The sequence below is a fragment of the Euprymna scolopes genome, chromosome 27 (genome assembly GCF_053919585.1).
Source record: "Euprymna scolopes isolate OS-2025 chromosome 27, ASM5391958v1, whole genome shotgun sequence".
NCBI lineage: Eukaryota > Metazoa > Mollusca > Cephalopoda > Sepiida > Sepiolidae > Euprymna > Euprymna scolopes.
In genome coordinates, this window is record NC_136508.1 from 64,824,002 (window position 1) to 64,847,414 (window position 23,413).

Genomic DNA, 23,413 nt, shown 5'->3' on the forward strand with positions numbered 1-23,413 from the left:
ATGTCTAATAACACTGTGTAACAAATTTTATGTTCCTATGTCTAATAACACTGTGTAACAAATTTCATGTTACTATGTCTAATAACACTGTGTAACAAATTTCATGTTCCTATGTCTAATAACACTGTGCAACAAATTTTATGTTCCTATGTCTAATAACACTGTGTAACAAATTTCATGTTCCTATGTCTAATAACACTGTGCAACAAATTTTATGTTCCTATGTCTAATAACACTGTGCAACAAATTTCATGTTCCTATGTCTAATAACACTGCAACAAATTTTATCTTCCTATGTCTAATAACACTGTGTAACAAATTTCATGTTCCTATGTCTAATAACACTGTGTAACAAATTTCATGTTCCTATGTTTAATAACACTGTGTAACAAATTTCATGTTCTTATGTCTAATAACACTGTGCAACAAATTTCATGTTCCTATGTCTAATAACACTGTGCAACAAATTTCATGTTCCTATGTCTAATAACACTGTGTAACAAATTTTATCTTCCTATGTCTAATAACTCTGTGCAACAAATTTCATGTTCTCATGTCTAATAACTCTGTACAACAAATTTCATGTTCCTATGTCTAATAACACTGTGCAACAAATTTCATGTTAAAAAACGGTACATGTCACATAAGACCCATTTCGGTATAAGAAAAATATCCTCATATAAAATCTCTTAATTAGACATCGTTTTCATGTACTATAATTTTTTATTTTATTATTGGCCATGAATGAAAGACACAGAATTGTCAGTTTAAACTACATTTGACCTCTTAAACCTGTTCTGTTGAGTGTCATTCTCCCTTTTTATATTCTAGCAGTAGTCAGCCAACATGTTATGACCTTCCATCTCTTATAATAAATAATTTTACCAAGAATTCTTAATAAGTTTTGGTTTCAGTTTCGATTATAGCTGGTGTCACTCAAGTCATCTATATTTTTTTATAAATAATTTTACCAAGAATTCTTCATAAGTTTTGGTTTTGATTATAGCTGAACGAACTCAAGTTATATACATATATATTTTTTCTTCATAAGTTTTGGTTTCAGTTTCAATTCAAGCTGATACACCCAATTCATATAGATATAGTTTTTTTATTTTTGGAATCACAACTTTATTATATATAGGAATCGATAGAAAATTGACTCTGCATGAATTAAAATATCATATTTATGCGTATTTTACGACTGGGTTATGCCGAGCGTCCCTGCTAGCTTAGATAAATACTTTTTCAGTTTTAACAAAAGATAATATCAGGGTGTCTCCATTTACACTGAACATTCACAGAATGGCAACATCAATATATTACATATAAAAGAGTGTGCTGTGGAATTCCACAGGTTTTTTTTTTTTTTTTTTTTTACATAGGCGTCACCACTTATCAAGGCCGATAGGCCACTCAAGGATAAGGGTTAAAGAGTGTAGAGTAGTCAAAAGGACAATATAGTAATCGATAGTAATGGAAGTTCGGTAAATTTGTTAACTTAAGTGGAACGGCTCATCAGAAACTTGTTCACGTTGGACTTGAAGACAACCATATTGTAGACAGCTGGAAAGCAGGAAAACGGAAGACAATTCCACAGGCGTGCAGTTCTAAGAAAGAAGCTTTGATCATGGAATCTATGTTTAGGTTTAGGTACAGATAAAGAGTGGGGAAAATTATTGATAATGTTTTCAGCTAGTCTAGTGTTTCTTGTGAAAGTTTGGCGAGGGGGAACCATAGATTGAAACTCAGTTGAACACTTTCCATGAAAATAACGATACATCAGAGACAAACTCGCAACATCTCTTCTGTGAGATAGAGGTTGCAGCGAAGAGAAAAGGACATCTCCCACCAGGCCACGAAGTCTATTTTGAACCCTATCAAGGCAGGACAAGTCTTTTCTAGCAGCTCCTTCCCATATGTGGCAACAGTATTCCATCCTTGGACGTATCTGGCTCTTATATAGATAGAGAATTGCATCAGCAGTGAGATATCTACTGGATCGATAGAAGGATCCGACCATTTTTCCAGCGGCCTTGGCAACAGATTTGATGTACGTATTCCATTTAAGATCAGGAGTAAAGGTCAAGCCTAGAAGCCTGTCAAAACTTGAGGCCTCCCCAAGACGAGAGCCATTCATTTTAATTGATGCCAGATGGGTATCAAAACGTTGATGATGTAAAGATAGAAGCTAGGTTTTAGATGCATTAAAAGTAACCAGCCACTCCTTTCCCCATTGTACAACGTGATCAAGATTAGAGGAGAGAGAATCAGAGAGAACTTGGTTGTTTACTGTCTTAGATGTGCTACCATAGATGGTAGTGTCATCAGCAAAAATGTCTACGAATGATGTAAGGATGTGATTTGGAAGATCATTAATGTAGATCAGGAAAAGAGTTGGGCCCAGGATGGACCCCTGAGGGACTCCAGCATTTATACTGTGAGCTTCTGATTTTTGCCCATCAACTACTACTCTTATGAACCTATCAGAGAGAAACGATTTCATAATTGAGAAGACATTTCCAGCTATACCATAGCTGGAGATCTTGTGAAGTAAATCTTTATGCCATACCCTATCAAAGGTCTTTGATATGTCAAGAGCAATTGCCCTAGAAAGGTTGCCTCTGTCGAGAGATTCGCTAATTCTATGAGATATAACTGTAAGCACATCTGCTGTAGATCTAGCAGAACGGAAACCATATTGTGTGTCACTAAGAAGGTTATTTTTGCTGAGATGGTTGATTACTTCTCTATTTAACACATATTCCAGCAACTTACTCATGATGCACAGGAGACTTATTGGCCTGTACTGAGAGGAGGATGAACGATCACCTGAATTCTTAAATACAGGGCATACTGATGAGATTTTCCAGGGTGATGGGAAGCAATTTTCCTTAAGACAACGTTGAAACAGTTTTGTAAGTATGGGTGCTAGTTCTGGTTGAAGTTTTTTGAGTACTATAATTGGAATACCGTCAGGGCCGGTTGCTTTACTGGAATCAAGGTTTTTGATTAGCTTGGCAACATCACATACAGATATACGTATATCACATAGTGTGTTTTCTGATACAGGAGGAAATATTGGGGGTTGGCGGCCTTGGTTGCAAAGGGTAGAATTGGCTGCAAAGTTCTTGGCAAAGAGTTTGGCGTTGTCTGATGCTGACGAGATTAACTCAGGTCCATTGATGATAGTTGGGATGGAGCACACGCTTTTATTCAGGATTCTGTTTGCAATTTGCCAAAACTGGTGGGAACCAAGCCGCTGATCAGCTACTTTGGACTTGACAGACTGAGCATATAACTCTCTTGTATTCTTTATTACTTTCTTACAATGGTTGCTGGCAGTCCTGAAAGCGGCTTTAGTTTCCATACATCTATTACGTTGGAAGCAGTGGAAAAAGTGATTTCTGTGCACAATAGCAGCAGCACATTCTGGAGAAAACCACAGCTGGCTGTTAGGTTTTTGCTCGAACTTTGTCGAGGATATGAAATTGTCTATACCTACGATTAACCATTCTGTCAGGTCTGATACTATAGACGACACATCCTTTTTAAACATGGAACACAGAGGAAGATCCAATATAAATGTACGGAAACTATCCCAATCAGCCATAGTGTATCGATATACTGTACGATGGAGAGGTACGTCTGAGGACTTATTACATTTCATTTTTATCTTAATTGATACAACTGAGTGGTCGGAAGATCCAAGAGGAGACAGAACGGAAACTGAACATAGTTCAGGGCAAGTTGTGAGAAAAAGGTCTAGGAGACTTGCATACTGGCCGTCATTGTCGGGCACACGGGTGGGTTCGTGAACAATCTGAGTGAGGTCATAAGCAATGGAGAAATCATGACAGAATCTCCCCTCATCATCGGTCTTGTTTGAGTGGGTCAACCATTCCACATTGTGAACATTGAAGTCTCCACATACGTAAATGTTAGCTGAAGGATATGCTGATAGAACTTGGTCAATTTTCTCAGATATGCTTTTAAAGATAGTAACTCCGCTGTTATGGGGGCGATAGAGAGTAAATATAAATGCTGTAATGTGAGCTAGTGCTACTCGGAAGCACATATAGGGTAAGTTAGGATCTTCTCTGGAGATGTCCCTACCACATGGAAAGCCATCTTTTATATAGGCGCATATTCCATCCCCATGGCGATCTTGGGGGTCAGATTTGGAAGTTAGGTTAGAGTATCCTTTAATTACGAACTCATTTAGGGAAATAGTCTCTCCAATTCCAGTTTCACTTAAAAATAAAAGGTCTGGTTTAGTCTCCTGTAATTGGGCTTCAACCTCTGGAAGGTTAGAACGTAGACCCCTGATGTTGGAGAAGGAGACATGGTAGTGGGGGTCTACATTGGAATTTCAGATCCGGGTTTAATCGTGTATTTTTTATTGAAACTTGTCATGATGGAATTTTGGAGTTTGTGGACTAGGACGTCAGACTTGCTTAGAGCAGGACAGAGCAGAGAGGGGAAACAAAGAGAAAAGTAATGAAGAATTTTTTTTTTTTTTTTGTAGCACATGATAAGGTAAAGCCGTAACAATTACCGACTAGTATGGCAGCGAGAGGCCCCACCAGAGACTACTGCATGGCGCAGAATCCATTCACCAAATGGCAATACAGCAGCCCCAGTACTTTGCGCCTGCTGATAGGACAGCCTCCTTAGTGGTTAATCCAAGGTTCGGGTCCCTGACTATCAGGCGGATAACGTCAGCCCAGATAAAATGTTTACCTCCAGCACCCTTACTAGTGACATGGCTACAAGGATAGACATAGAACAGAAAATTTCCGCCATCTCTGTCGACTGTCGACGGTCTCGCTAGTTTTGTATTATTAGGCTTATTCAAACTACTATTCTCATCTTTTCAGTCCGGCTTTCTTTACGTATATCTCATCAAACTCGGGATTTTTTTTTTTTTTGTCAAACTCGGGAATCTGTACAAATTTTCCAATGGTACCCTTTATTTTATAAACAAGAGTAGATTGCTTTCATTCCATCAGCCATGATCAGGTATAAGTTGTGAGCAATTCACAATTGTATTCTTAGTTTCGCCCACACTGAGGATTGAACCTTCAACCTCCAGAAGAGTGTCACTTAGAACTGAAGTTTTACTTAGTACTTGATCCATTACACCATGGGTCTTTGTGGTTTGTGGATTAAATAAAGGATTCCGTTCGAAATCCCATATAGATTCTCAAGTTCAACAGGGAGATTCCCAAATTTGACAAGATACACCTGAAGAAGGTCGAAGGTTGGGTTGACCGAAAGGTGGTGAGAATAATGGTCAAGATGAGAACAGTAGTTCAAATAATCCAAATAGTCCAAAGCATGCATCGTCATCTAAAAAATTCAGAAACAAATCTAATTTTGTTTTCAATCTTTTTCTTTTAGTTCATTGGAGAAGCATTTAGAGAAATTTATCGCTGGTCGAAAAGGAATCAAAATTTTCTTTCCTTTATGTGGAAAGACTGTAGATATGAAGATGTAAGTAACATTTTATTTATAAAATCTTTAATTTATAAAATTTATAAATAAATTTAATTTTAAATTCATAATAATATAACTTTAATCTTTCATTTATTTCTATATACATAGTATAATTCTATATATAGTATCATTCTATACATAGTATAATTCTATATATATAGTATATTTCTATATATAGTATAATTCTATACATAGTATAATTCTTGCAAAATATACAATTAAGAGATCACCTCATTTGCATATTACATTAAGAAAAAAATTGATTTTACAAAATAGCAGTATCTTAATTTTTTATTTAATTATTTGGACTATTATCCTCATTCTTCTAGTTGTTGTTTTCTACGTTTCGGACAATTATTCCTCTGGCTTTCATCAGGTTAACCGCGACGGGATAGGAATGTCGAATCCTCCAACTACATCCGCAGCAATTGCTGCCTTCAGTAGCTGCTGTCATCTCATCACGGTTTGGTCAACTAATCCTCTGACTGGCTTTGGGTGAGATCGAAACCGCTATCTCAAGATAATGCTCACCTGGAATCGTAGATATTCCGCATCTCTATCCTCGGCCCCAAAGGACAATTAAGGTTGGATTTTTTGGTCTTGTTCATCCAATTGTTCATCCAATTGTCGGGTCCGTACCGATTGTTATTGAATAAATTTGGAATTATTTTGAAGATGAATAAATTGTATAATTTTTTTATTTAATTTTTTCGACTATTATCCTTATCTTCTAGTTGTTTTTTTTTTTTTTTCCACATTTCGACCAATTATTCCTCTGGCTTTCGTCAGTCAGTCAGAGGATTATTTGACCAAACTGTGATGAGATGACAACAGCTATTGAAGGCAGCAATTGCTGTAGATGTACAGGGTGGTCAAAAAGTCAGGTAACATTTTAAAGAAAAACGATATTAGCAATACACGTATATTTAAGTACCATACATTGAAATATAAAATGAAACAAACATGAAATATGTTTATTTTGTTAATTGTCGTCCATTTCTCTCTATCAATCGCTGGAAGCGATTAACCACTGATTGTGTAACACGTGTAATCATGTCAGCTGATATCCGCGCAATCTCCTCTTCAATAAATAACTTTAAAGACGCTATTGTATCAGGCTTCTTGCCATAAACGCTATCCTTTACATAGCCCCAAAGCCAGAAATCAGGAGGGGTAGTTTATATATTACACTCAAATATTTAAACAAATAATATTAAACGAATAGAGATTATAATGGATCATATTGTTTTTTCTACCTTTAACATGTTACCTGACTTTTTGACCACCCTGTAGATCAGGCAATCAATCGATCTGATTGAAAAATGGGAGATTTCTCCGATTTTGATGACAATAAAAGTATGGAACATTCGTTGATCCTCATTTAATATCAGGCAACGTCGAGTCTCCCTGCTAGTCTTTACTTTATAAAGTATATGTAGGTGCATATTTTGTTTATGTCTTAGAGACCCCCAAAGGATAAGCTGATAGAAAATATAATTGCAGTTGTAATATTGAAATTCGCTCGCATTTGGGGCCGAAGAATATTTAATCTAAATGTAAAATCCGAACGAAACATTTTTTTTTTTTTGTAACGTTGGATCAAACAAAGGCAACTCCGACATTTTGATCAAAGTTGAACCAAAATAATTGAAGTCATAATTCTGCGCGGACATTTTTGTTTTTGAGGCTTTATTTTGGGGGTTATTTTCATGAATCTGAATCTATAAATAAATAGATTAGTTCAATGTTCCATCGCGTGTGCATAAATACAGTAAGTTTAATTCTCAATGGGGAGACGACTGTGGCTCAGTTGTTAGCAAAACGGACTGATAACCTGGGTGTGCCAAGTTCGAAACACGGGAAGAATTGATTAGGACAGACTTTTTGACCACCCTGTAGTTGGAGGATTCGACATTCCTATCCCATCACAATTAACCTGATGAAGGCCAGATGAATAATCAGGTGAAACATTGTGAAAACAACCATTAGAATTAAATAAAAAAATTATACAATTTACTCATCTACAAAATAATTCCAAACTAATTCAATAAGCGGTAGCTTAGTTATTGTTTTTAGTGAGAGAATTGTTGTAAGTGTTCTATTTAAAATGTTTATTTAATAAACTTTGAACAACAATTATATTGATAATATATTTAATTGAATTTATTTAGAATTATTATTTCCAACATCGGCCTTTTTTTTTTTTTTAAATTCTTTTTAGAGTTATTTGCCCCTAGAAACTTCTAAACATAAAAGAAACAAACTCTCACCAAATAAAATAATTTGGTAATCTCAAAAAGTTTCTAGCTGGAAAAATAATTCCGTGTAGATAGAAAAATATTTGTTTTTTATTGTTTTTTTTTTTAATATTGAAACAAAAAAAAAACACTTACGAAAAAAATGAAAAAATTTCATTTGTTTGTTTTTATTATTCTTTAAACGGCTATACAGAAATTGGTAAATTTTTACAATGTGACCCAGCGTTGTTTAACGCTTAAAAAAATGAAGATTTGCTGCCTCCCCCCTCTAAGTTCCACAATTTACACTTGTTTATTTTCTCACGTTAATCTCACCGATTACAAACTAAATTTTCTAATTAACAAACGGTAATTTTTTATGACGTGACTGTTATGTAATGGATGGCTGGAACCATTCGATACATAACTGAAAAGAAAAAACTTCTTCAAAACAAGATAATAAAAGATTGGAAAGATGGGTGTCGAATAATCGATTGTCCACCAGTCGAAACGGAAAAGTGGTTACGTCATAAACAGAGAAATCGGACGACGATTTTTTTGTTTACAAAACAAGGAAACGTGACATTCCTCGTAACTCTAGAATGTATACAAAGTAAGCATGTGAGATAAATTCACGTGTATCGATAAAGTCAATAGTCGGTCAGATGAAGAGGTGGTGAAAAGTTGTCAAAACGTGACCAGCAGACACGCGCATCAGTATCGATTGGAAAAAACCAAGCCAAAATCATGTAAATATAAGAGGTGATTTTGGAGTCTAACCAGAAGAGAAGAAGAAGAAGAAGAAGGAGAGAAGAGAGAAGAAGAAGAAGAGAGAGACTCCGATAGGAAACGTGCGATTATCGGGAGCATAACGTCTCCACACACCCCTCTCCATCACTGAAATGAACAGTAAGCCACACTGTTAAATTTTGAACTATTGAAAATCTCTGTGTAAAACGAAAATAACTTCAAAACAAAATATATTTTTATATAAAAAGCCGGTCTGTCTTACGTCTTGATTTGTTATGCTGAGTTACGTCTGACCTTTGTGTGCATATCAAATTCTGGTTAGCCGGAATCATTATTTTGACAGGTATGACAGCTACAGAAGCCGAGAAATGAAAAATGCACAGTCAAGGGGGAAATAACTCTGTCGTCTTAGCCGTTACCATAACAACCAGAAAATTAAACAATTAGACGATCAATAAGAGACGGCTACTGGGTTTTTGTTGCAGCGGGGAACTTACTAATTATGACCGTTCCCAACCTAGGGGTCCTGGCGCTATATAACATGACCAGCGTCATTTAACCCCTAAAAAAATTGAAGATTTACTTTTTTTGCCTTATACGTTTAAAAAGCCTTTATAAATAATAGGAAAGAAGAAATTTTGAAAAAAAAAAGAATTAACATTTTAGAGTGGGGATCACATTTCTATATAAATTTAATGTAAAATGATCACCCACTTTTGGGCCACCAAGTGTTCAACAAGACATGTCACCTCTAGCATTTTTTCAAGTTTGGCGATTGAGTGGGGGGCGGGGAACATGACAAATGCAGTTGGGGGGGGCGGGAATTACATTTGAAAAAAAAATAACGATAAATTTAATTAATTTTATGAGACCATTCTGTACTTTCACCTAATAATTTCATAAACAAAACAACCCCCAAAATATGACAAATTCAAATTTTTTTTGAAGGGAGGATTACATTAAAAACATAAAATGACGAAAAATTTAATTTAATTATTTTTGGAATTAATTTCTGGTAGATTTTCATTTTTCTTAGGAGTTAAACAATGCTGGGTAATGGCGTAAAAAATTACAACAGAATCTCTGACTGCTTCAAATTCAAGCTTAAGTTTGAATTCGAAGCATACACTTTTAAAAACAAAAAGCCCCCCCCTAAAAAAAAAGCAAATCGAAAATTTCCTTTATTTACAAAGAAAGAAAGCCAGTGAAAAAAGTGCCCTTACAAAAAATAAAAAAGCAAAAGCACACGTTAATGTTTATAAACGTTATTTTTTAGGTTCACAAAATCGTGAGTTTTCTTAGGACAGTGAGCAAAACAGTTTCCAAGTTACCTATTTCTCGCCAGTTGCGTCAGTTTTTTTCGTTTTTGTTTTTGTGATCGCACGAGCATTCGCTGCTATTTTTTCAAAACAAAAATTATAATGATTTATTTTTAATTATTTATTTTTTTTTAGGGGGGAGTTTTCTTTCCAGTGCTCAATATCCTGAGAATAGTGTCTTCTCTTTCTTTTTGTATCCCTTCTGCCGAAATATCTGGTGGATAGGGTATCAGGTATTTTGGGGGGGGGGGGGGCGATTATATTTACATGTTTTTATCCGTTCTTTTATTTTTGAAATTGTTGTGGGGGTATCCCATGATGAAAATGATTAGTTATAGTAGGTGTGTTCGAAACGGAACTTCATATCAACCCAGACTACGCCGGGTACCCATGCTAGTATAATTATAAAACTCAAATTGTTTTGCTTGCTTGCTTGCTTGCTTTGGTGTTTAAGCAGTCCTTCCGGTTTAGAATCCCCGGTTTCACGCAAACACTTGATACATACAGACAATATAGGCGAGATTTATTAATTAACAACAAATAAAAGACAATTGTTCAAAATAAATAAATAAATTATAAAAAATGATGAAGTTATGTGATTTAAAAAAATATTTTCTTTGCCAAATATACATTTGTGTGTGATTAGACATATTTCTTCGAATAGAAATCAAATTTTTTTTACTTTATATGGAAAGACTGTTAGTAAAATTGTATAAAATTTTTAATAAAAGCAATGTCGTTTGCTACAAGGTCACAAACTGGATTTGATCACATATACTCTATATCTGTGCCTAAATCAAAACGCGGATTCCATGAACAAAGCTTCTTTCTTAGAACTGCACGCCTGTGGAACTCTGTTCCGTCTGCCTGCTTCCCACCGGACTACAACTTGGATGTGTTCAAGTCCAACGTTAACAAATTCCTAATGAACCGCCCCCTTAAGTAAACACTTCATCAAATCTCCACACTAACGTAATGTACTTGCAATAACCCTTATCCCTGAGTGGCTTCCGGCCTTGATAAGTGGTGATCACTGTGTAAAAAAAACCAAAAAAAAAACAATTAATTGTTTATAACAGATATTGTGTTTCATCATTAAATAATGCTAAAAACGTTGAAGATGTAAGTAAAATTTCATAAAATTTTTAATAAAAGCAATTTCTTGTGTTATGCTGATTAATTGGACCATTATTCTCATCTTGGGTGTTATAAGCATAACGTTTCGGTCGCTGCAACCTGCGACCTTCTTCGGGTGTTGAGAACATGCTTCTTTTTCTCTACTGAGGAAAAGAGGGTTAGCTCTGCATTACAAGTTCCTACCCTCAGACCCACAGGTCGGACTCTTGTAATGCAGAGCCAACCCTTTTTTCCTTAGTAGAAAAAAAGAAGCATATTCTCAACACCCGAAGAAGGTCGCAGGTTGCATCAACCGAAACGTTGTGCTAATAACACCTAAGATGAGAATAATAGTCCGATTAATGAACATAATACAAGCATCCACATCTCGTCTAAAAAATTCAGGATTGCAAAGGCATTGTCGTTTGCTACCAGGTCACAAGCTGGTATTTGATCAAATACAGTTAATTGTTTATAATAGATATTGTGTTTTAGCATTAAATAATACTAAAAATAGTTTAGGACGCAAGTAACATTTTATAAAGGTTTTAATAAAAGAAATGTTTTTTTTTTTTTTTTTTTTTTGCTACCGGGTTACAAATTAATTCAATACAATTATTCAAATCGCATCTGCAGACATTATGTCCTCATTGACATATATGTCATCAACGTAAGCTGAAGATAGCTTTCATTGTGGATTCATCTTGCCTCAAAACATTTTTGCTACGTTTAGGCCAAACCCCAAAAAATATCTTCCTGTCTGAAATCGCCACAGGAACTCATGGATCCGTATCTTCAGGTAGGCCCTCTTCAAATTCAACAATGCCACATTAATCTCCCTCTAATGCCACTCCCATAATTTAGTAATGCACATATCATTATTCGCGGTGAGAGTATCAATATTAAATGCAAAATACAATCAAAGAGCCATTTGGAATGCGATTTTCATCCGAGTCTTTATTTCTATATATTTAAAAAAAAAAAAAAAAAAAAAAGAAAGAAAAAGTTTCAGTCTTTTCCTAGTCTTTACGGTTCAACTATTCTGTTGTCGTTATTTTGTGCCTTTTTTTCTTTGAAATTCAAGGTGAATTAACCAATTGCTGTTTTGTTACTTCAAAATGGCTGACTTAATTACAAAGAAACAAACGCTTTCTGATAGATTTAATTTCATAATTAAATTATTTTTTTTAAATAGATTTTTTGGTAAGATTGTTTTTCTACTAAACACTATTTTGATAAATAATTGGTTTATAGTCAATTAAAAAAACGATACTAATGTCTAAGTTATGCAAAGGCGAAAAGTACACACACATACACACACGAACACACACACACACACACACACACACACTCGAACACACACACACAAAATACGGGAAGTGGTAGTATAATTTTATTAATATAACGGTATGAAACTAATTTAAATTAAAACGCAAATTCGTTTTATATTAAAAAAAAACAAAAGCACAATTTTGATTTAAAACAATAATTATATTTATATCAAGTTAATTTATAGAAAGCAATAAATAGATAGACAGATAGATAGATTTTTTTTTTACACGGTGGTCACCACTTATCAAGGCCCGGAAGCCACTCAGGGATAAGGGTTATTGTAAGTACAGTACGTTAATGTGGATATTTAAAGTGCCTACTTAAGGGGGCAGTTCATCAGGAATTTGTTTATGTTGGACTTGAAGACATCCAAGTTGTAATCAGGAGGGAAGCAGGCAGACGGAACAGAGTTCCACAGGCGTGCAGTTCTAAGAAAGAAGCTTTGTTCATGGAATCTACGTTTTGATTTAGGCATAGATAAAGAGTGGGGAAAGTTTTTGACAGTGGATTCAGCTAGACGGGTGTTTTTTGTTAAAGATTGACGAGGGGGGACTAGAGATTGGAGTTCAGACGAGCACCTGCCATGGAAATAACGATAAAACAAAGATAGGCTTGCAACGTCTCTTCTGTGGGAGAGAGGTTGCAGGGAAGAGAAAAAGGCATCTCCCACTAAGCCACGAAGTCTATTTTGTACTCTGTCAAGGCAGGATAGACTGTTTTTAGCAGCTCCTGCCCAGATATGACAGCAGTATTCCATAGATAGATAGATAGATAAATAGAATAGATAGATAGATATCTAGATAAATAGATAGATAAATAGATAGATAGATAAATAGGATAGATAGATAGATAGATAAATAGATAGATAGATAGCCAGATAGATAAATAGATAGATAGATAAATAGATAAATAAATAGATAGATAGATAAATAGATAGATAAATGGATAGATAGATACATAACAATATTTACTCCATTTGCGATAAAGTTCTGGTAAGGTATTGCTCATTAGGTAAAAACTGATTTGAGCTCTCAGATTCGCTAAAAAGAGGCTTACGTTTGTTGACATCTACATTTCGCTTACATTGAACAAGTGCTGGATGATAGGGCAAAAGTCAAAGTGCAGACTGTCAGCTTGACGGTTGAGCTTCGATCCTGGCTTACTGCCTGTCTAGCCTTACTGATGAGCTGTTAACAGTGAAACAGTACTGTCAGTGGATGACACTATATATATATATATATATATATATATATATATATATATGAACAAATGATTAATAAAACATGTTAAAAGACATCTTGAAAAAGAGTTAAAAACATATTTAATTTTAAAAAAGGAAGCACAAGGTAAGTGGATAGTCCTTAATCCGCGGAATTTCGAAGAAATACTCTCCTTCTCATCAGAGGGCAGGAATTAGCAAAATGCGGGATCGGATTTTGCATATAAAAGTATTTAATGAAACTACAAGTAAGTCACAGATCTTACTTGGTTAAAAAAAAAAGGGGGAGGTAAAAGAAAAATGATAAAAAGATTTCACATGAATGGATAGTCCGGTGAAGGGTAAAAAATCCAAGAATGGTAAAATCCAAAACGGTTGAATTAAAAATTTCCAATCCAATGGGTAAATTCCAAATGGTCCAAAGTGATCCAAAAGGCAGAGTTCCTTGGAAAAAAGCGCAAATGGAATGAATTCCAAATCATTAAAAGAAAAAGCACTGGAGAGAATATTTAAAACACGTTTGTCAAGGCTGGAGGAATCAAGTAAATTAAGGTTTAAAAAAAAAAAAAAACGAAAAGCGGTGAAAGTTTAAATTTGAAAACAAGGTCAAACTGACCCAGACAAAAAGCGCGAAAGTTAGCGTTAATAATTAGGTCAACTTAGATATGCACGTGAAAGTCCCAGAATTAAATTAAGAAACACGGGTCAGAAGAACAAATAAATGGCTAAGTTTATGAAATGGAGTGTCTATTATATTAAATATATATATATATATATATATATATATATATATATATATATATATATATATATATATATATATATCAAATTTTTGTCATTCAATAAATTTTAAAATTTATGACGTGAAATGTTTAAATTTTAAATCAAAAGATTTTTATTATTCTATGTAAAACAAAGAATACATTTGAAATATATATATATATATATATATATATATATATATATATATATGCTTTTTATTGTTATTTTATAGTCCTATTACCTTATGTTATATTCTTATTTATGTCAGTGTGGTCTGGTTAATGTTCCATGTAAGATATTTCGGGAACATTTCTCTTTGTCAGATGTGTGTTTTACTTTAATTTAAACATGCATATGGAGGTCGTTATTTGATGCAAGTAAGAATATTGTAATATGTAATAATAGTCTTTATATATATATATATATATATATATATATATATATATATATATATTGTATTAATAAGCTGGTGGAATCTGCATAACTCATTCCGCCATAATACATTTTCATTGTATTGCCTCCTATCATTTACCTTTATATAAGCACTAAACAATGCTTTAACCAAACTACATTAAACTTCTAATAATTATTTATTTATTTTTTTTTTGTTTAGATTGGCTGATCAAGGGCATTATGTTGTAGGTGTGGATATAGCAGAACAGGCGTTTCGAGAATTTTTTGCTGACCAAAACCTGGAATATACTGAAGAACCTTTAAAGAATATTGATGGAAAATTATTTCAGGTTTATTTTTTAATTGGTTGTTTTTGCCTCGAAATTTTTATTTAATTTGTTTTTTGTTTTTTTTTGTAAAATAAAAAAAAAATGGGTATTTTCCAGTTTCAGTGAAATCTTAAAAACTGCTTGTAAAAATAAAATAAACAAAACGTTGAAAAGGTTTATTATGTACTTTCGTGTTAGGTCGAATAAACATAATTCACCAAAAATTATGCAAAATCATCCAGTATTTAAAGAAAAAAACAACTTTATTAGTGAAATCGCTCGGTGGCCATTTGCGGCCTTCATAAAAGTCAATGATTAAGGAACATAACCCAAACTTTCATTCAAGCAAGAAAAGATTAATTTCTCCCCATGTTAAGAATGGATTTCAAAATAGAAAATTATGTCGGATTTATTTTTCAAATTGATCATTTTTGCATCTGAAGTTAATTTTTAACGATTTTTTCTGACAGAAAATCATTAAAAATATTTTTTGTTTGTTAACAAAATTATTTCAGAAAACAGTTGCTTTCATTATGATGATAGTATGAATATAATTCGTTCTTCATTTATAAATAACATAGCAAAGGCTGAAGGTGTAAATAACATTTTATAAAGATTTTAATAAAAGTAATGCTATTTGCAACCGAGTCACGAGCTGATATTTGATTAATAAAATTTTATGATGTTTGCAATTCAACTATAAAGTAGAAACAAGTGAAGCATGCATGGTCCCCCGTGAATGCACAGTGAACGAGGCATAAAAAAAATGTTTTAATGAAAGCAATGCAATTTGCGACTGAGTCACAAGCTAGTATTTGATCAATGAAAATTATGTACAAGCATATAACAGAGACCCATTCGAAGAACTTACCACTGAGCTGGGCAACAAACTGTTGGCCTCTCTATCTGCAGCCCGTAAGGAGTGATGGATGGAGACCGTTACAGATCTGGACATGACCCACAATAGCAAAAATGCATGGAAAACAATAAAGAAGCTAAACAGCGATAAAAAACCGGACTGCAGCAGCAGCAGTCTCACCAAACCAAGTTGCTCACCAACTACTTATAAATGGGAAACCACTGCAAAGAGAGGTTATGTTAAACAGATGAAAGAGAAGATGGGCGAAGTCCACAAAGAGTCTGATGACATGTTTCCCCCATTTACTGAGGAGGAATTGAAGACTGGAATTAAACATCTCAAGTCTAGAAAGGCATCAGGACTCGATGGTATCTCAACAGAGATGATCCAGAATTTTGGGCCAAGATCTCGTGAATGGATCCTATCACTGTTCAACTCCTGTGCTGCTGGATACAACATTCCCAAGATCTGGCGACGGGCAAAAGTTATAGCTCTTCTTAAACCAGGGAAAGATCCCCAACTACCATCTAGCTATCGCCCTATATCCTTGTTGTGTGTACTGTACAAGTTGTATGAATGCCTCATTCTGGCCAGGATATCACCAATAGTTGAAGACCAGCTTACGGACGACCAGTCTGGGTTCAGGGAGGGACATTCATGTGTTGGTCAGGTTCTGAACTTGACTCAGTACATAGAGGATGGGTATGAAAGAAAACAAATCACAGGGGCTGTATTTATCGACCTCACAGCAGCCTATGACACCATCAACCACCGAGCACTTCTGCTGAAAGTTGGCCAGATCTTGAAGAACAGAAAAATGGTTTCCATTATAGAATCTCTTCTCCGGAATCGAAGATTCTTTGTCGAAATGGATGGTAGGCAGAGTCGGTGGAGGTCACAGAAGAATGGTCTGCCCCAGGGTTCTGTCTTGGCGCTGACTTTGTTTAACATCTATACAAATGACCTACCAGAATTTACAGACATCCATAGATTCATCTATGCGGATGACACGTGTCTTGCGACACAAGACAAGAGCTTTGAAGCAATTGAGAAAAGAATCTCCAGTGCCTTAAAAACCCTAGCCTCCTACTATAAGAAATGGTTCCTCAATCCCAATCCTGGGAAAACAAAAGTTTGTAGTTTCCACCTTAACAACCACATAGTCAACCGGAAGCTGAAGATCCAATGGGAAGGTAAGGAGTTAGTAAATGAACCATATCCAGTCTACCTTGGCATCACACTGGACCGAACTCTCTCTTTCAAGACACACATAGACAAGCTCCGAAAGAAGATCGCACCTCGAATTAACTTAGTCAACATACTGGCTAACTCGAGTTGGGGAGCAGACCCACACACGCTAAGGACAACATCATTAGCCCTATGTTACTCCACGGCTGAATATGGCGCTGCAGTATGGTCTCGCTCAGCCCATGCTCACCGCATTGATGCAGATCTCCACAAAGCTTGCCAGATCATAACCGGAAACTTAAAAAGCACACCTCTACCAGCCATATACCAATTAAGTGGCATACCACCACCTAAAGTCCGCCAGGATATAATTGCAAGAGTTGAGCGTACTAAACAACTTGAAGACCCCAGACACCCTCTCTATGACTACTCGGAGGTGGCTAGACGACTTGTGTCCCGGCGAAGCTTTGCCACAGTGGAGGAACTACCGGACACTTCTACATCCTCTTACCGGCTGCAGATGTGGAGAGAAGTAGACCCTCAGTCTACAAATATAGCACTGCCAGAGCCCAGTGAAACCTTACCACCTGGCACACACCTGTCCCATTTGGAGTGGGTCACTCTGAATAGGGCAAGGGCAAAAGTTGCAAAAACTGGCAACAACCTCCTCATGTGGGGTTACTCTACAACTGCTGAATGCCCCTGTGGTGCCCAAGTTCAGACCATCGAGCACATTTTAACATCTTGCCCACTGGGGCCCAACTGCACGGACGAAGACCTCAGTGTTGGTAATGAACCCGCACGCTGCTGGTTGAAGAGATGGAGCGACAAGATATGATGATTTGATCAATAGCTGCTCATAAAAAGACAATGAACAAAATGCCACAAAAAAGGTATAATATCTATTCATGTGACAGGTTAAAAAAAAGATTGTCCACCAAATAATGATACAACCTCATTCAGTATATCATTCTACCGTGTTTGAATATGTGATAAAGTTTTAGTTTTATTCATTTAGAACTGCTTTAAAGCTCCACCGCTCACTCATTTTGCAACCAAATTTCAAACAATTTTTACAGTTCAGAGGTAACCTTCTCAGCTATATTTTGAAATAAAATTTTCAATTTTCCTTCATTAAAACAAAAGTTATAATAAAATTACTGGTGTTCAAAAGCCCTCAAAATTAGTAAGGAACGTGAGAGACGGTTTTTTCTGATTGGCTGTTGGTTACCATAGCAACTTTTCCGTCGTCGACACCTTCATAAATCATAGCAGGAATGTCACTCCCGTGCCATTTTATTTGGGTTATATAGAAAGAGTTAACAAAAGTTCTACTCTTTGCCATGTTAGGGCTGATAATATTTCGCTTATGACGCCACATGTTAATTCTGTTTCTCTCTTTTTTTTTGTCCCTTCTTTCTGTTTATTTACTTAATTACGTCTTTTATTTGATTTTTTTATTTAGTCAATTTAAGAAGTTGGTAACAATTTTTTTTATGGATTTTTGACAATGCGAATGATATTGAACAAAAAAAATATTATTTCAAAGCAAAGCCTGAAAAAATTATGGATTACATAGAAAAATGCAAGCATGAAAAGTAATATGGTTAAGATTAAACATGGAAAAGTAAAAGGACTAGTTGTTAAAACTGGAAAAGAAAAAGACAAGATATTCTAATAAAAAATATAATAAATTTATAACTTAAAATATTGCAGTATTAAGAATTGATTATATAATGTTAAATTGAATTTTTTTTTAAATTCTTAATGCTGCAATATTTTAAGTTATAAATTTATTATATTTTTTACTAGATTATCTTGTCTTTTTCTTTTCCAGTTTTTACAATTAGTCTTTTTACTTTTCTACGCTTAATCTTAGCCATATTACTTTTCATGCTTGCATTTTTCTATGTAATCCATAATTTTTCCAAGCTTTGCTTTGAAATAATATTTTTTTTGTTTAATTTCAACTTTATCAATGAAATCGCTCGGCGGCCATTTGTATTTTCAATTTTAATTTTTTTCCAAGAGCTCAACTTCATGGAGTTTAATAATTATAGTTTTTAATAAATGAATGCTTTTAATATCTGAGGAACGGATAAACTGAATTCAATGAACAAAACTGTTTTTTTTTGGAACGCTCTAATAATATCAAACCTTATACTTAGAACCCTTATTCCGATTTTTATCAAACTCCATTACGTAATTTTGATTCTAGAAAATGTCCAAAAGCTCAAGAGGTCTTAAGAAAAAATTGAAATTTAGAGAATCTTGCTTAATTGTTATCTAATGACTATGGGTAAAATTTTATGCAAATCTGAAATATTTGTGGCCTTCATTTAAGTCAATGGGTCAGCCAGTCAGAGAGAAAGCCAGCAGTGACATTTCTACCATCACCCACACCGACCAAACCATATACTGACCCGAAATCTCTCTCACAGTAAAACTCTTTAAAATACTCCAAAGAAACTGAAATTTAAGAAAAAAATTTATTACTTGATGTCTAATACCTATTTTTTACATTTCATGAAAATTGGAGGTTCCAATTCCTCTTAGCTTTTTTTGCATGAAACTAAAACTAAATGTAGTCCACCTTACCCACTCTTACACCTGATATATTAATGATAGATTAATTAGAATTAGAAGTACTTTATGTGTCTGGAAGAGTTCTTAGATAGTTTTTGCACCTCCAAATGCCCCCAATAAGCATTGAAAATCGATAATCGAAAAGGTTTGATTAAAGAAGAAACGGTCCAATTTGAACCAAAGTTAACATCCTTATACAGCCTAACATCACAAGTGCATTTGAGAAGTTTTATCGTTGCACAAGCAGAAGGATCTGGTGTATGAAATCGACAATAGGTTCTTTGATGAGACAAGTGCTTTCGAAATGAATGTTTCTATTTAGAGCACGATCGAACCTTGATACTTGACTTTTTTAGTTTAGGAGTTTAGGAATGAATCCTGTACAAACAAACAAACAAACAAACATACATACATACATATATACATATATATATATATATATATATATATATATATATATATATATATATATATTTATTGTTAATTCACCCCAAACAAGGTACAATACCACTTCGAGTTATGGAGCTACTATTTGGGATCAAATTTACACGGATACTACCCAACTTTATATATATACAGGGTGGGCCAAAATAAGGGTCCTATATATATATATATGATTATATTTAAAGATAGGACCCTTATTTTGGCCCACCCTGTATATATAAAGTTAGGTAGTATCCATATATACCTAACTTCTCATATAAATACAGACATTATTTTTTGTATTACTAGCAGGGATGCCCGGCTTTATCCGGCCGTAAAAAGCTTAAATATGATATTTTAATTTGTCTAGATTTTGCATATTAGGTTGATACAAAAATAATGTCGTTTTTTATATATATGTTGAACATCCACAAACGATATTAATTTTGCACCAATCTAATATATTAGATTATAGAGTCGTGATTTCAAAAGTAATAAAAAGAAAAAGTATTTGGGTGCCATCAGCTAGAATCGAAACCAAAAGCAAAACTGTAACATTCAAAGCTAGTGACGTTACCACTGTACCAACGTGACATGCATATGAACTGATTAAAAATTAAAAATAAACTAAGATGAATATGTACTAAATGTATAAAACGATTTTTTACAATTTTGGCTCTTTAAAAACTATTTTAACCGGCTAAAGACCCATAAAAGAATGGTCCGTAACAAATCCAATCATTTGACGTCCTAGCGCCACTCTGCGACTTTTAGTTTCAGAAGAGATAGTTTGAAAATATGGAAACAGACAGACAGACAGATAGAGAGACGGAAACACATACAGAAATATAGCCTTTTATATATTAGACTAGCAAGGCCACCCGACGTTGCTCGGGACCGTATAAGAAAAATTTTGAACATACCTGTTATTCTTAGGATAGAGGAATTTTTGATGTCTATGTATCATTTGCCATCGTTAACAAAAGAATATTTTACTTATCCTAGGACGGGTATTATATGTATGAGATAATTGTACGTTCCCTAGAACAGGAAATTTACAGCACATATATGGAAAAAAATTTCCTTGCCTAGGGCGGGTAATATACAATACATATTTAAAATAATTTACATAATTTTCTGTTGTGCAAACTTTTCTGTATCTCACAGGTTTTTGTTTTTACATCAGAGTGCTATAGTGAAGAAGAACCTTATTTCTCATTTAAAAGTCATACTACCTGAATATAGTACATGATTTTTGGTTTTGATAACTTTTATGCACGTCACAGGTAGGATTTTTTTTTGTTTTTTCATATGAGTACTATACTGCACAAGTACCTTATTTCTTGGGTAGGATAATGTACAAGGACGGCATTTCTAAGATATAGATGAAACTACTCAATAATTTTACATAATTTTCTCTTGTGCTAACTTTTCCGTGTGTTAGAGTTTGTTTTTACATCAGAGTACTATAGTAAAGAAGCACCTTATTCCTTATATAAATGTCATACTACTCGAATATATTACATGATTTTCGGTTTTGATTACTTTTATGTATGTCGCAAGTAAAATTTCCTTTGTTTTTCACATGGGTGCTATACTGTACAAGTACCTTATTTCTTGGGTAGGATACTGTACAAGTACCTTATTTCTTGTGTAAGACACTGTAGAAGTACCTTTTTCTAATATATAAATGAAAGAACTCAATACTTGTATGAAATTTTCTGTTGTGCTAAATGTTTTGTACATCAGGGGGTAAGAATTTTTTTTTATCTGGGTGCTATAGTGAAGAAGCACATTATTTTTTAGATGTAAGTTATACTACTCGAATATGTAACAGGGTTTACAGTTTTAATAACTTCTGTACGTCACAAGTAAGATATTCTTTGTTTTTTCATGTGAGTACTATACTGCACAAGTACCTTATTTCTTGGGTAGGATACTGTGCAAGTATCTTATTTCTAATATAAAGATGAAACTACTCAATGATTTTACACAAGTTTTCATAAGAGTACTATACTGTACAAGTACCTTATTACTTGGATAGAATTCCTTGTACACATAAATACATTAATAAAGGAAGTGAACATTGTATGTGATTTTTGGAATATGACATCTATAGACATATACAAACATATATATTACATATAATTCATAATGATCAGTTAATTAGTTTTGGAGTTGATCCAAGACACAAAAATATATAATATATATATATATATATATATATATATATATATATATATATATATATATATATATAAACACATAATTAAAATTAATAATGATCGGTTAATTAGTTTAGGAGTGAATCCAATACATACATATATATAAACATATACACATCTTTAAAAGTCATAATGATCAGTTAATTAGTTTAGGAGTGAATCTAATACGTAGAAATATATAAACATACACACATAATTAAAATTCATAAGAATCAGTTAATTAGTTTTGGAGTGAATCCAATAATAGAAATACATAATCATATACACATCCTTATGATCTGTTCATTAGTTTAGGGGTGAATCCAATACATACAAATATACAGACATATATACATAAATAAAATTAATAATGATCGGCTAATTAGTTTAGGAGTGAATCCAATGCACAGAAATATATAATCATATACACATCATTAAAATTAATAATGATCGGTTAATTAATTTAGGAGCGAATCAAATACATACAAATATACAGACATATACACATAATTAGAATTCATAATGATCGGTTAAATAGTTTAGGAATGAATTCAATACAAAATTCCATTACTGGATCTATTTACGTGATTATTGGAATGTAACAAATAAGCTGATATATAATATAGCCTATATATTTGGAATATGACATTTTCGTTATATACAGCAAAAACATTTTTCTGTATTTTTTTATATAAAAGTGTTCTTTTATAATTATTACGTGACATTTAAAAGTCCAGAATATCGGAATGTAACAAAAAAAAGAAAGAAAGGAAGACATGGTGGAGCTCAAAACTGCAATATTGGTGTTAGTAATCGACGACGCTACGCATAGCACCAAAGAAACAACTGCGTTGATAATCTGATAAACTTAATAAATAAATAAACTTCTGTTACAGATCGTGCACATGTGCAAACGACGCCATTGTCGCTATGTTCGTTAAGTTGTCATTTCTTTCAAGTTTGAACCCCTTTTGTGAATCCATTAGCAATTGTCTTAATCAATTAAACACCCCTAATAAAAATCTGCACCCTATATGCAATCTTTTGAGCTACTGCACGCCGTCAAATGATCATCCGTCTAGGAGGAAATACAATTTAAAAATGGAGACAGACACACACACACACATAGTGAGATTTATATATTAGATTTGGATTGTTCAGACTATTATTCTCGTCTTCGTTGTTTTTCTCACAACGTTT

General features: G+C 33.9%; 1 protein-coding gene across 4 annotated transcripts in view; it reads left to right on the forward strand.

Moving 5' to 3' along the window:
• LOC145248877 (putative thiopurine S-methyltransferase) overlaps positions 1-23,413 on the forward strand; it is a 149,612-nt gene that overhangs the window by 22,470 nt on the left and 103,729 nt on the right. For 3 of the 4 annotated variants that reach the window (XM_080110633.1, XM_080110636.1, XM_080110634.1), the window contains exons 3-4: positions 5,401-5,493; positions 14,845-14,974. In XM_080110633.1, the coding sequence (XP_079966759.1) occupies positions 5,401-5,493; positions 14,845-14,974 (223 nt within the window). The remainder of the gene's footprint in view (positions 1-5,400; positions 5,494-14,844; positions 14,975-23,413) is intronic. The other variant, XM_080110635.1, reaches the window with a different exon arrangement.